Below are 15,271 nucleotides of genomic sequence, written 5' to 3' on the forward strand. Positions count from 1 at the left end.
CTTTTTATTTACATTTGGATTTCTTATTTTATAATTATTTTTTATTTATCACAGTCTTATTTCTTAATTTTTTCCCATTTTATTGTCGCTTTGTTACTTACTTATGTTTGTCTTTTATTTATTTCTATTGTTCTTTAAAAGAGGTGTTAGTCTTGCCGCCCTCAACACAGCCTTTCAAGTAGTTCAAAGGCTGCGTGGTAAAAATGGTGTTCATATCTGCCACACAGTTCTACCCTGAAAGTGTGTTGTATCGGACCGGGAATTACTAAGAAGGTGATGAAATTGATTTGGAAGAATAAATAATTTACATCTTACTAGCTGATCCCGCAAACGTTTTGCAAAAAAAAAAAATTAATTAACAAATAAAAAACAAGGGTCGATCGCAGAGGTGTGAAAATTTAGGGTTGTATGTATTTTTGTATGCTGTATCCTAATCAAATAAAAACCAAAAAAATTTGTCGAAAAAATCAAAAAAAAATTAGAGGTGGACCACCCTTATCACTTAGGGGTATGAAAAATAGATAGTAGCCGATTCACAGACCTACTGAATACGCATATAAAATTTGGTAAAAATCGGTCAAGCCGTATCGGAGGAGTACGGTAACTAACATTGTTACATGGAAATTTTATATATTAGATAAAAAAATTCACCCAACTTTTTCTTCACAATATCAATTATATTTTTCTACAATATTTAAACTTATTTGTTATCTGTGCTCCAACATGCGTTGACTTATAGTAAATACATATAAAGCATTAAGTCCGCCACTGTATAATATGTATAATGAGTGAATAAATAAATAAGAGATATGAGAAATTACTCGCCATTTTCCTGTAAGTCCAATTAGTCTATATTTTTAAATATTTTACAACAAAATATACGAACACCGTAAATAAATTTTTGCAATTTAATTTCGATAATTTAAAAATAACTTCTCATTCGTAGTTGCCATAATTTTCTTGTTCCAATTTTGAAATTTAAACGACTCGTTCAGAAATAAGCTCCGAGCACAGTTCCAAGTGCACTTTTAAGCCAATCATTTAAAATTTCAGTTTTTAAATTCATACTGCGGCTCGAATTAAATATAAAAAATATCGGATTCATTTACGTTTGCAACAAAAAAAAAGGTCGAAAGTGGTACTCCACCAGTTGTTTGTTCAACAGCGAGTCGTTGTCGTGTAGAAAATAATTTATTCAGCAATATTCTGTTAACCTCATTCACATCAGCCGATACACGCTCAGTGAAAGACAAGCTATCCCCAACGATTGTCCTGATGAAGGTTCCTGTGCAGCAAATTCCCAGGACCTTGACTATAGCATAGGGCACCTTGTAGATCTACCTACGACGCCGTATTAAAATCATGAAATTCAAAATATCTTTATTCAAGTACACATGTACTTTTAAATCATCAATTATTTCACCATTACAAGTAGTAAGCACTCTGCATTCTGTGTTTGGCACTAATCGGTGTAACATAACTCCTGAAGATGCCCCGCGGAGGGGTGAAACACGTGTTGAGTGATTTGGCGGTGGCGGTTGTGTGATTCGCATTGTTTGCCGCATGCGCATTTATCAGCGGGCTGGCGGGCGGTGCACTTTGTTGTACGACTACTACTGCATGTGCGGAAGTGGCTAAATATTGGTCCTTTTCTTACTAAGTAGTAAGCTACCACTCAACAAACTAAGTTATATATTTATTGTAAAGTGTTTTATTTATGTTATATTTTACTAAATTAATTTTTAATATAGTTAAAAATTTAATTTAGCCAACTGAGTATTTTCGAAATGGTAAAATTTCATTTATTTCTATCTATACTTAAAGCTTATCTAGTTTAATTAAAAATCGTAATTATGAAGTTCTAAATTTAAATGTACAAATAAAAGAAAAACATTTATAATCTTTACGAATATCTAGAATTTTAAAATAAAAGTCATTTAGAATATTATTAAAATGTTTGAAAATTGACTTACGTATATTACACGTAAATAATATATGACAGGGCATTTGTAAGAAAAGCGAAATAAATACACGTCGACACGTTTGACATGTGATGCTGGAGTCAAATGTACTCCCTGTGGTGGTGGTAGAAGTCAATTTTATCGATCACATAATCAAGAGAGAAATTTAAAAGAACTTTTGATCACTGGAAAGAAAGAACGGCGACCACGAAATCATAATACATAGATAAGGTTTTCAATAAAAGTACAATACCCGTCGATAAATATTGCACATCGACCTTTGGAAAGAGACAATCGGCTTTCGGCTTCGTAGAGCATTATCTCTGACGCACGAAATACAAAAAATCCAGTATATACCAGGAGCTGTAAAACAAGTATCATTTGGTTCTTTTGATAATAATTTTTATTATTTATATAAAATACACCAATTTTTCTATAAGTGGTGGCTCAAGGTTCACATTATGTTTACGTATTTAATTATTTAGGAAAATCACAACTACATTTAACATAATTATACCAATTTTTATTACAATATGTCATGTTAACAGCTCCTAGTATATATCGGACTGTTTGTATATCGTGCGACAGAGATAACGCTCTACGAAGCGCCGGTCGGAAAGCCGATTATCTCTTTCTATTATATATATATACATAAGAAAGAAAAAAAGTTTAAATATTACTTACTGCGCAAGTTCCGTCAAACAGAACACAATGATCACAGCAAGGGCGCATGATGGCCGACGGATGTCCATCCTCCGTCTGAAAAAAAAAAACATACTTATTATATATGCTTTAAAATCATTAATTAATCCTAAATTATGAAATTATACATTCGGATCGTCATTTCAGGACATGAACACCCACTGCAAAACTTAGATCTGCACAGCTAGTTTGTTACGAAATATATAACAAACCCTTTTTTATTAATCCTAATTTGTATCGGTAGTGTCTAGTATATACAATTGTTTTCACTTTCACTAAGCGCAGACAGTTGGGAGCCGTCAGCGCAGGGACGCGCCTCGCGACGGCCCTCCGGTGAATGGTGCTCCCCTACCATAAACTCAGACAGATCAGAGTCGCGGGAGTTTTGGATGGGGGCCCTAAACTCCCACTAGCTTCGGTGACTCTGAGGCGGTGGTTCGACGTGGTCTCGAACCATCGTGATAGCACCACAAGGGTTTCGGAAGTAGCGTATCGAAATACATGCGACGGGCTATCGAAAATAGCACGGCGCGAGGGAATACCGCGTGGCGATCCCTGACCGGGAGATACCGTGGTCCCCTGTATAGTGCAAAGAGTGATCACCGGGGGGGGGGGGGGGGTAGTGGGTAGGAATCCCACATACCCCTGTCCTCCCCCAAGAGGCAGGGCATCTTGAACGTCCGGAAGATCCCCCCCCGAAACCAAAAAAATAAGGTTGCCGCTATTCGATACGGATCATTCTTCTCCAGCCGAGAGTCACGAAAGCGTTTTATCATTATTTAAAATTTTCTCTTATGGGTAAATACAGCTAAAATTCATACATATAAACAATACAATTTGAAAGTTTTACTCGATTATATATTAGTTTGTATATTATTTTATTTCAAGTCCTACACAACGCTGCCCAAGCGCTACAGGCCGTCAAATGCCTTGAGGTTTAGGACAATGTGCTGGGTATCAAAACATTCTGCCGTAGATTTGTTCCTGAGGAGGTTCGGTAAGTGAACGGAGATATATTACGGTTTTCGCATAAGGTTACGTAGTGTTTTTTATAACAAACTAGCTGTACTCGCGACTTCCTCCGCGTGGAATAAAAATAAACTATTCAGTTTTTTTTCGTTCAAGAATTTTTCTAAAATAAAAGCAACCTTAGTTACTCCTTCTAAAATCAGATACTTGGCAGTATAAGACAAGAAAAGACTTTCAAATTTTATTTATTTGTATAGATAACTTAAATAATAATTGAAATGTAAATAATTAATGATGTAGAAATTGACAGTTCGAAATTTTTAGATTTAATCTACTCTTAGAAATAAATAATTTTAATCTGAAACAAGTAAAAATAGCGGAATAGTTTTGACCTTTAGCTTGTTTTCATTAAAAATAAATAATGTCCGTCGCTTTATATCCGGTACCGATTCCCGCCACGGACGCCATTTTGAATTATCGAGTAAGTAGGCAGAAATTGTCAGTTCGAAATTTTTAGATTTAATCTGGTCTTATAAATAAATTATTTTAATCTGAAACAAGTAAAAATAACGGTTTACTTTTGACCTTTAGCTTGTTTTCATTAAAAATATATAACGTCCGTCGCTCTATATCCGGTACCGATTCCCGACACGGACGCCATTTTGAATTATCGAGTAAATAGGCAGAAAATGTCAGTTCGAAATTTTTATATTTAATCTACTCTTATAAATAAATAATTTTAATCTGAAACAAGTAAAAATAACGGTTTACTTTTGACCTTTAGCTTGTTTTCATAAAATATAAATAACATCTGTCGCTCTATATCCGGTACCGATTTCCGTCACGGACGCCATTTTGAATTATCGAATAAGTAGGCGAGTGTTTCGTTCAGAAATAGATATAAATAGAATAATGTATTATATAAAAAATAATAGCATATATTACATAAAATAACTAACACATTAAAATACATATTATGTGCTTAGGTTTAGTTTTTTTTGGCCCCCGCTATTGGGCACCTCTTGTTCCACCCCTCATTTTGTTGGGAACAGGGATTTACTTTCTTTATTACATTTTTAACTTCCTTTTTATTTTTTTCATAGTCTTCTTCCATTCTTCACAATCTCTATAATTCTGTTCTTTTATTTGATAATTCTGTCTATTTTTCTCTTTCGCTCTAATATCCTTTCGTTCATCCTCAATTACTGCAGTTTAGTTTATTTATACAATTTATATATATTACAGCTAGTTTAGTTAATTTTACATCTTATACCTATATACCACAGTTCTCTTATTTTCAATATTAGTATTAACATATTTTATTTATTTCTATTATAATTAGTTCTAATATACATTTTTGTATTGCACCGTTTAACTTATCATTTGTTCCTATTTATTACTGTTTTGGCTACTCTACTGCAGAAGTTGAGGAAGTTTTTTTCTGCTTTCTTTCTCTATCAAAATGGAGGCGATAGTGGCCTTTTCTATCCTTCTTCCAATTCGGCAATCGGTTTCGAAGGGAAGCCCTCCAAATGCGAGGCATTTTGCTACCAGGTGGATCACGGTCTGGTCCACGCCCGGTTCACAGAAGCACGAGGAATCCTTCTTGAGGTTAAACCTATGAAGATACTCAGAGAATCCCTCGTGCCCCGTGAAGAGCTGGACCAAGACCGCGTCCACCTCCATGCTACGGAGCGCGTGATCAACCGCGATGGCGTCCGGGAGCTTAAGTTTAGTTTGCAATTATTGGCATAATTTGTGCCAAAAACTTAGGTGACTTAACCTATAAGAGAAATTAAAACAAAATGGTGGTACTAACTAATACTTGCAATTTGACACAAACCATAAGAAATATCATACGATCATCAAATAATCTTTTAATACTTTGCCCTTATCACAAATCTGACCTATATTTTCTTTTTCTATTCAAAGCGTCTTTTTTTTATTTTCCATCGTAATTACAGTCAGCAAACCGTTATATGCTTGTAAAGAAGGTTCGAGAACTATAGGCGGAAGAATCTTTGTAAGTTTTTTCTAATTATGAATTATGTAGTTATATATATACTACTGTGATCAAAAAGTAAGGTCAAATTGTAATTTAAAACTCTGTAATTTTTTTCCTAGGTTGGTAGGATTGTCTATTACATTTGTCAAGCGTCTGTGCGTCAAAAGGTTTAACTATCTCCGAGTTACACGTGTATTTGTCAAATATTTCAATTTTGTAAAACCCTTGAAATTTTGACTTTTGTGTAAAAAAATTCGACTAATATTGTTCCGCAACCTAGCTATTCAACAAACTCAAAATACCAACGCGGGGGCGCCGTTTTGACACGATTGAGGAGATAAAAACTGAATCGAATAACGTCTTAAACGCTCTACCGGAAAAAAGTCTCTTCCTACTATTTCGATTATTGGAAAAAGCATTGGCAAAAGTGCGTTTTATTGGACAGGTATTACTTTGAAGGAGTTCAAATTGATTTGGATGAATAAATAAAGAATTTACATTTTATAAACAAATTCACCTTAATTTTTGATTGGAAGAAATGCCTCTAGTTTGTGGCAAAAAAGTCACGAAGAATCTATTGGTTCTTTGGTATGACATCTACTTGACTTGAAGCATTTGAGACACCCTTCAAAATGTTTTGAATTGATCCAAATGATATAAAAACTTCTGACAAACAGACGCTTGGCAAATGTTATAGACAGTCCTACCAACCTAGGAAAAAAACATGCCTTCATAATGCCCAGTGTTAAAGTTACTAAGTTATACGAACATATGTTATTTAAGTAAGAAAAGGACTAATATATAGCTACTTCCGCTACGTAGCAGTCACTGGTGTTTGGCACTAATCGGTGTAACATTACTCCTGAGGATGCGCCGTGAACGGGTGAAACACGTGTTGAGTGAATTAACAGTGGTAGTTGTGTAATTCGCATTGTTTGCCGCACGCGCATTTATCAGCAGGCTGGCGGGCGGTGCACTTTATTGCACGACTACTGCTGCATAGCGGAAGTAGCTATATATTAGTCCTTTTCTTAGGATGGACACCCGCAAAGTAACGCCTGAATCTATTAGATATACTGTTTGCATTAAAACATTTTTTTTTTAATTTAAATGGATAAGAATTTAAAAAAAGAACACGTCAAACGACTTTTCTAAATTTTGAAAAAATAAAGAGATATATACACGAGCTATATATAATAGCGAAATAACGTATGATTCGCTAAAAATCAAATAATAGCAATAAGCTCGCGTTAAATTAATAGCATATTTTGCCACATATTTGCTCAGTTCCTTCCCGTCTTTTGTACGAAACGGACGCGTAACCAGGTAATTACGATTAACAATACATTAACAAGGGTAAACTTTGTGGGTAGCTTTGTTATATCAAAACGCAAATCATTTCCTCGGCCCCTGTTAAAAGGAATAATGAATGGAAAATAAATAATGTTATATTAAATTTCGTGATATATACAGCGTGATTGGTTATTGATGTGAAGACTATTTTTCTCGTACCCCTATCTTTGCAGTATAGACCATTGTTTTCGGAAGTAGAACCAATGCCCCACACGTGGGCAATTTGATTATTAAGAGAGCAATTAGAAAGTGGACTAAACACGAGTTTAATATTTTCGCTTTTATATGAAACATATATGTTACATAGACGGTGTAAGAATTTTAAAAGGGCTAAGATAGAGCATGGTATGTAAAGGGTGGAAAAATACTGGAATGGACTTTGTGGAGGGAGGAGAAGCGGTCATCCTGACGATGTTTGGGAGAGAATTGTAATGGGCATCTACAGGCTGACAGTTTATTAACTGTTTCAGAAAACTGTGTGACTTACTTTATCTGTTTATTATTATCAAAATACATCAATATTGCCTGTATCTTTATCACTAAATGCATCTCAGTTGCAATATTAGATGTCTGACATAATATCTGTAAAGTTTACAATAGTGGTTTCATGTGAAATATCAAATTAAAAAACTATTACGTAAAAAATCGCCGTCGTGAACATTTTACTTAGGTGCGTTATGGTGCCAAGGAGCGACAAACACGAAGTGAAAAAAAACAAACTTTCACAAAGAATAACTCACAAAAAAGTCAGTTCATTCAGCAGCAACTATAAGTAATTATGAACAAATAAAATTTGATATTAATGTCAAAATTGTTTCGGCGGGAAATTTTAACGAAAAAAAAAGTACGGTTTTATAAAAGGCAAAGGATGTTTACGTTATGCCAGTATAAAATGAATTTATGGAAATTACATACAGACTTTAAGATGTAATAAATAAGGTTATATATAATAATTATATATAATCTATATCCGACATGTAGTTTCAATAATGTATAAATACAGCCGCTAAAATAAATAATTTTCATATGCTTATAATTATATATGTATATATTATATATAAAGAAATAAATAAATTATACAACACATTAAATCCACTGCATATAAATATATATATATATATATATATATATATATATATAAATATTATAAAAATTTAGAATATTAAATAGGAATAAGAAGATTCTCCAAAGAACCAAGGTAACCGTTAACGGTAAAGAATAAGGTAACGAAGCTTTCGGGTTACAATTGTTCGAAGTGGCAGTGGCACATCGCTCGTGCAACCAACAGCCGTTAAGGTTGTCTAATGGCGACCACAATCCGGTAGACGACGTAGCTAAGCGGACAGGCAACATAAAGATCTCGGGAAGTCGCTGAGTGCAACGACAAGTTGTCGCGCCAATCTTTGGAGGATAGGTCTCCCCCAAAGAGCCTTAAAGTGATGTCTGATGGTGATGATTATTAAATATATTAATCAATATCGGTTCTATTAACTAAAATACACAAACGACATCATAATAACATTGTTTTGGTTGGTAAACGAAAGCACTAACCGCCTCATATTTGCATAAGCGTACGGATCACGCGAAAATTGAATCAGCGCGCCGTTGGGGAAATGGCGGCGGATGTAAACAAATTAGTTCTGTCTAACTAGGGCGACCAGGTTAATCTCGACCGAGTGGATATTTATGGGAAATTATTAATAGTGTTTGGTTTATGCATGACTTCGACCGTACGCCATTACAGCGGCAACGTATATCTATAGCCGCGAAAGAATATACCATCCCAGTGTCTAATACATTTTAAGCTATCGCACATATTTTAAAAACAATATACAACAAAAAATGAACCTTTAAGTACATGGACTAAGACTAAGTTTTTAATTTAAAACGGAGTTTTCTATTCTCGTAAATGAAATATGAAAAATTAAAAAATAAAGGTTAATGACGAGGACATGGAGCTAAAGATGTCTTATAAGAATCTGAAGAACGAAAGCTATGGACATGGCCAAGCGAATTGAAATAGCATTGGGCAGACATATAGTGCTCAAATTGATAGTTGCAGGGTTTGAAGGTTTTGGAGCGGAGACCAAGGTGCTTTAGGTGTCCATCTATAACATGGACACTGAACCATGTTAAGGTCGCCGAAAGACTCCGGAAGCAGGTTGCGTTTAACCGGTCCTATTACAAATCTATGGCGGAGGCCTATTTCCTGGAGTAGACACCTTAGGGCAGAAATTCTGGTGATGAAGTAAGCGTTTATAATCTAGAACAGCATTTCCTAATCTCGATTTGAGATTAGGAACCTAATAACTTGTTAAAAGTGGTCCAAAAGTAATATTATAATGTGAACGAACATTCGTTTATACAAATGACGTTAAATGTCATAGTGCTTTGACATTTATGATGAATACATACAGATATACACTATCGCTTGTTAACAACTAATTCTCTATATATCTACATCATAAATGTCAATGTGCAGTGACATTTGGCGCCATTTGAAAAAATTAATGCGCGTTCACTTTATGACACTACTTTTGAGCCACCTTTTATTAAGCTTTTTTGGATGATAAACGAATTATTATATGCACTGTCTAAACAATTGGCTACTTGATCAAATATATATTACAAAATGAAATATGTATGCCTATTGCAAGCGTGCACAGCTCTGGCCATATATATGATAGCTAAAAATTTTTTATTGCACATTAGTACACCTTTCATCACCAATTTATTTTTGAAAGCGACGATGTGATTGAAAATGAAGCATGCAGACTCAGTAAGTACCTTTTCATCCTCACTTTGAAGAAACCCGGGTTATATTTCTCAGGAAATACCTGATATCTACACGTTAATAAATGAACTGAACAAAAGAAAACAATCTCAAGAAATAAAGATACCTACACGTTAATAACAGAAAAAATAAACAATTTTAAATGGTTCTCTTAATAATACTAAAATAGGTCTCGAATAAACTACGTAACATTGATTATAGGCAAGATGTTTTACTTTCGTATTTCATTATAATATATTACATAAAAAGTAAATATATGAACTTTGTTTAAGCACTGTATCCTTGGAAGTTTTTCAGAATTTCAAATAATGTCAAAACCTTAATATTATTGCAATAAATGTAATGATTGTGTTGTAGCGAAGTAATGACAGTTGTCAAAATGCTTTCGCTTATCTGTCAATGCATCGGTCTACGCATGGGCAAAATGTAAGGACGCGCGGCGTATGATTTGTAGGCAGTTGTCAAAACCGCGTCTCACAACGACAAATATTATGAAACAAAAAAAAAATGGCGAACGGCATCAAGTGACATATGTGTTGTTGTTTGTGAATTTGTATTAAATTTTTAGTGCTGTAATGAAATATGGAATCTTATATCAATTTTGAATCAGTGTTTAATATTTACAAATGAGTGGTGAAAAATTTATATAAAAATTATTTCATTCGTATGAAAAATAATTAATTACGGCGTTGGTGTGTCTGAAGTTGTAGGCGGATGACTTTTAAATAAACTGTCTATCTTTCATCCAAGCGTTTTAATTTTTGTTCTCCAGCTCGTTAGGTGTTGTCTCTAACATTGCCTACCTAACCTGTTAAACTCCATCCACAGTGTATTTCACACATATCTATATATATAACTTGTCTGTTCATACAGAAATACATATTTCTTGAGAATATATTAGTAAAAATCCATGTAATTGTATGCATATTAAAAAATATCGGTTTAGGTTTCCCTTGTGTTAGGATTTAATGAATTTCATAAGAATGTCGCAATAAATCCTGACCGATGGTCACCCTACTCTCGGTAACTAGATGTAAGTTTACTTAGGAGTTCATTAATTGGTCGGGAATGAGCTTCCGGCCCTCCAGATATTGTAACGAAGGTTAAATCTAATTTTATATTATTTAGAAATATATCATAATGTTGTTAGTAATGTTTTTAAAACTAGTGGTCGCGTTTTCAACTACCTGAAATACATTCTTTATATAAATCACACTTTGTGCATTAATTATATAAGATTGATACAGTTCACAAACAAGTTTTCAGAGGATGGACAGTAGCGTCTTCCAAGCGTGGCAATTTACTACATACCCCATTGATATTTTTTGTAGAGGCATTGTTTGATCGTCTGTACTGGAACAATGTAGTTAAAAGTGGAATTTTTCAACGAAACAATTAAAATTTATCAAAAATACTATTAGCATTAATCGTGCAGCTGCGAGGTCCATCGCGTTATAGAGGAACTGTTTGCAGTGCTTTCGAACGAGAATCCGCGTCGCAAATTTGAGAATCCACAGAGAACAGATTCCTCTCCCTATCTAACGTAATTTTAAATTTATTTATTTATTTTTATATACGAAATTTATTAAATAACTTCTAAATAATCTTTTCCCACTCATTCCTCAATAAGCCGAGTGAACAAGCTGTGCTGTGAAGTAGCTACAATGGCGCTTATGTTAAAAAATGTGACAAAACTTTCTTCCGCCTACCATTATAGTTTCGACTTTGTTACTACCCGCATCCACGTAGCGTGCGTTTTTAAACGGTTTTATTTAGTTCGACCCGTACGGAATTTATTTGTTTATTTATTTGTGTCAAAATTAGAAATTGAAATTTAAGCACCTTCCCGTTGTCAGATTGATCTGAAATTTGGTACAGACATTTAATTTAGATGACAATACAATATAATAAAATCAATAACATTATAAACCTAAGATGGCCGCTGATACAAAATGGCGGATTACATATTTTTCCTTAACCCCCTCAATATGGGTATCAAATGAAAGGGCTACACTAGTAAAACACGATGATTATGTCAAAATTTTAAATTCAAGATGGACGCCGTTCCAATATGGCGGACTAGGTACATATTTTTCCACAACCACCACAATATGGGTATCAAAAAGCCGTTTAACTTAAAAGTTTTTTAAATGTATTTATTTTTATTATTACTATGAAAAAAAATTGTATAATATGTTACATTATACAACCTAAAAATATTATTAGTATAGATAATAACTGTTTTAAGATAAAGGCGAATCCCGGGTAAAATATATATATATATATATATATATATATATATATATATATATATATATATATATATATATCAGGAAACTTCGCCAACTATGGCACTTCAAATAACAGATGTACATAACATTATACATACATATAATCTTATAAGAATAAGTGTTTGTATAACGAAGCTAGTAAGTTTTAATTTAATAATTTAAATTTATTCAAAATATTAATTTACACTGAACCGATGTATTAAAATTGTGTACGGTTAGGTTTTTTAAAAGAGCTGCGTTTTGTATTTAGTTTAAGAATGGTATTTAAACACAAGTAAGGCCGGTTGGGCGTTAAAATAAGGCATGAAACCATCGCCTCAATAATGAATGACACCATTGTCAAACAAGTAACAAAAATGAATGAATGAAATTGATATTGGGCAATAGAAACAACAAAATGCTGGAATGAATTATATTAAATGATTATAAAATAGCATATAAAACATCAAAATCTGTAATGAATAAGAAAAAAAGTATACTTTGATAATATTAATAGTATGTAAAATCGAAAATAATTTTTTTTGTCAAAATTAAGAAATGAGAGAAAAGTATGAGGCGATGAACGAATGGCAAGATCAGAATGGAAGAGAAAGACAGATCGAATTTTGGTATGAAAGAATAGAACGATAGACTATGTGAAGGACGACAGTTGAAAGTAAAAATCAAAAAGACTGAAAAATTAGTAAAGATAAAAAACAACCCTGTCCAAAACCAGATAGAGATAAAAGCAGATGTCCCCAATAACGGCGGCCATTAAACACGTGTAAGAAGAAAAACTATAAATGATCTATGGCATATGTTATCAAACTATACCGAAGTCTATACGTATTATTCAAACTTTTATGTGCCATGTCTCATGTATATATGTAACATATATGTTTTATAATTTTTAAAAAAAAAAGCAAAAGGGTAAAACTTGACTGCACTTTCGAATTGCTCCCCTGTAGAGCGCGAATCCCACGTTGGGAAACACTGTTTCATATGGTTTGCATTAAAAACTTTTCGATAAATTTAAATCGAAAAGGATATGATAGGAACACGTCAAATGTCATACGTCCAAAAAATACAGAAAAAAAATCTATCGATATTTGATTTTCGGCTGACGCTCGGCACATACGATATATATATATATATATATATATATATATATATATATATATATATATATATATATATATATATATATAATAAATCACGTAAGAGTCGCTAAAATACCTTATGCAGAGATCTACAAAAAAATCAAAAAAAAAGGTAGAGACAAAGGCTTTGTTTTTGAGTTTTTCTGTCTAATTTTTTAATATTTACATTTGATTTTGCCGAAAAAAAAAACATAATTTAACACAGTTCGTAAATGGAATAACAGATGAAGATTGGCTAGCTAAGCTATGGTAACCTAAATCTACTTCTATAGGTCGAAGAAATTTCGTTATAATTATTATATAAAATAAATACACCCACAGGCGATTTAATGCAATGTTCTGTGGGTACAAGATGACTTCTCATCCTATGGGGTAAAAGTTACTTCTGTAGTACTAGCTACAATGTAAAAATTTTATTTACTTTGCTCGTAAGGCAAATCCACCTAGTTTCATTTTTTTTATATAAAGTTGTAATGGAGTATGCGCTTTTCTTCCATCTCACCTGATGGAAAGTGTAGATGAAGACAAAGGTGGTACACGCCCATCCAAAAAAACCTGTTTACTCTACTTAAAGGCTCCAGAGTTCAACTCATCAGGAAAAATAGACCCAGGCAGGGTGTTTTAAATCTTGGCGACTCTCTCCAAAAACGAACTGTCAAACCGTTTAGTTCGACTTTTGGGTATATCAACTTTTTATTTTAACTTGAATGTTAACAGTATGTTAAGATATTTTTGGGTTATCTCGTGTAACCAAAACTTAATTTATAAGTTCAATTAAAAATTAAAATATCTAGAATACATTTTTTTTCTTAATTTTCCTGAAGATATCATCTCTGCCTGAGCTTCTTTTATAAAAATTAAATATAACCAATGGATATCTCCTAGATCAATAGAAGAAATCTATCCGCTGTCACATTTCTCGTCAATACCAGAAATGTCTCCAAAGTGACGTGCTTTGGAGTACTGCCAACCCTTTTCAAGATAAACAGAACAAAGCAACTAGCAGGTGATTTCTATTTTAAAACTAATTACCACATTGTAACCACATTTTTTTTCTAATCACACACCATTAGTTTAAAATTTCCGCAATAAAATAAAGTTGATAAAAATTACTAGAATTCTTTAATTTACACATATATATTTTTTTAAAAACCCAACAGCAACCATTAAATCTTTTTCATGCCAACGCCATATGTTTACAGGTAAGTTTCGCATTAAAAAAATCGCGCAGCAGATTAAAAATTGACACCTAACCGTCTATAATCAATAAAAATCACATATTTATTTAATATACACAAAACCTCCGTAAAAGTAATAAACAATTTAGTTATAAAAAATAAAATTAATTTTTAAATGATTTCCCATAAAAAAATAATTATATAACATTTAAAACCATCAAATCAAATTATAAATACAAAATTAATTAATATTTATTTAAAATTTATTAAAAACTTACCTCTTATAAAAGTTAAGTATGACAGGAATGCAAGCGCGTAAATTTAAAACTAAATCAAATGTCTTCAAAGAAGATTTATTTATAACTAACTAGCATAGGAATCTTGCCAAACGCACTAAGTGTCTTCAAACTAAATTAATTTACACATTTATATCTCAATAAATGCAATTTATGCGACGATGTTAATATTTTAGTTTAAAAGTGAAGCGTCCATCCTCTCCCCTGGTCGGACGACGACTGAGAGCTACAGCCACGCCACGGATCGTTGCAGCTGCGCGGCTGAATGCGTTGTTACCTTTGACCGATGAGAAATGTTCCTGTCAAATTGACAGAACGGATATGGCGCGCTTTCAGGTGGCGCCATTAGTGTCTTGCAGGAACTAACATCCGTGGCGTCAGATCAATAACATATTATGTATTTGAGTTTGCAAGAATGATATATATATTTATGAAAACCAAAATAGGTTTAGAATTAAAATATTCTTTTAAAATACACAATTCTTATACCGGATATACTTCACATTTATATCTTTGAACCTTTATAAATATTTTTTTTTTTCTATTGAACTGCAACTGGCCAGTAACTTCGAGCAGAAAACAA

The 15,271-nt window shown here is 32.9% G+C and overlaps 1 protein-coding gene across 1 annotated transcript in view; it reads right to left on the reverse strand.

Moving 5' to 3' along the window:
* Positions 1 to 14,884, reverse strand: part of GluClalpha (glycine receptor alpha 1) — a 41,889-nt gene extending 27,005 nt beyond the window's left edge. The window contains exons 1-2 of the mRNA XM_068763600.1: positions 14,671 to 14,884; positions 2,646 to 2,720 (exon numbers count right to left, since the gene is read on the reverse strand). Coding sequence (XP_068619701.1) covers positions 2,646 to 2,713 — 68 coding nt within the window. The 5' untranslated portion in view covers positions 2,714 to 2,720; positions 14,671 to 14,884. The remainder of the gene's footprint in view (positions 1 to 2,645; positions 2,721 to 14,670) is intronic.
* Between the last annotated feature and the right edge of the window lie 387 nt (positions 14,885 to 15,271).

The sequence above is a fragment of the Battus philenor genome, unplaced genomic scaffold (assembly GCF_028537555.1).
Source record: "Battus philenor isolate CCGP_79_NKW_IND1 unplaced genomic scaffold, ilBatPhil1.0.hap1 SCAF_18, whole genome shotgun sequence".
In the NCBI taxonomy this organism is placed as follows: domain Eukaryota; kingdom Metazoa; phylum Arthropoda; class Insecta; order Lepidoptera; family Papilionidae; genus Battus; species Battus philenor.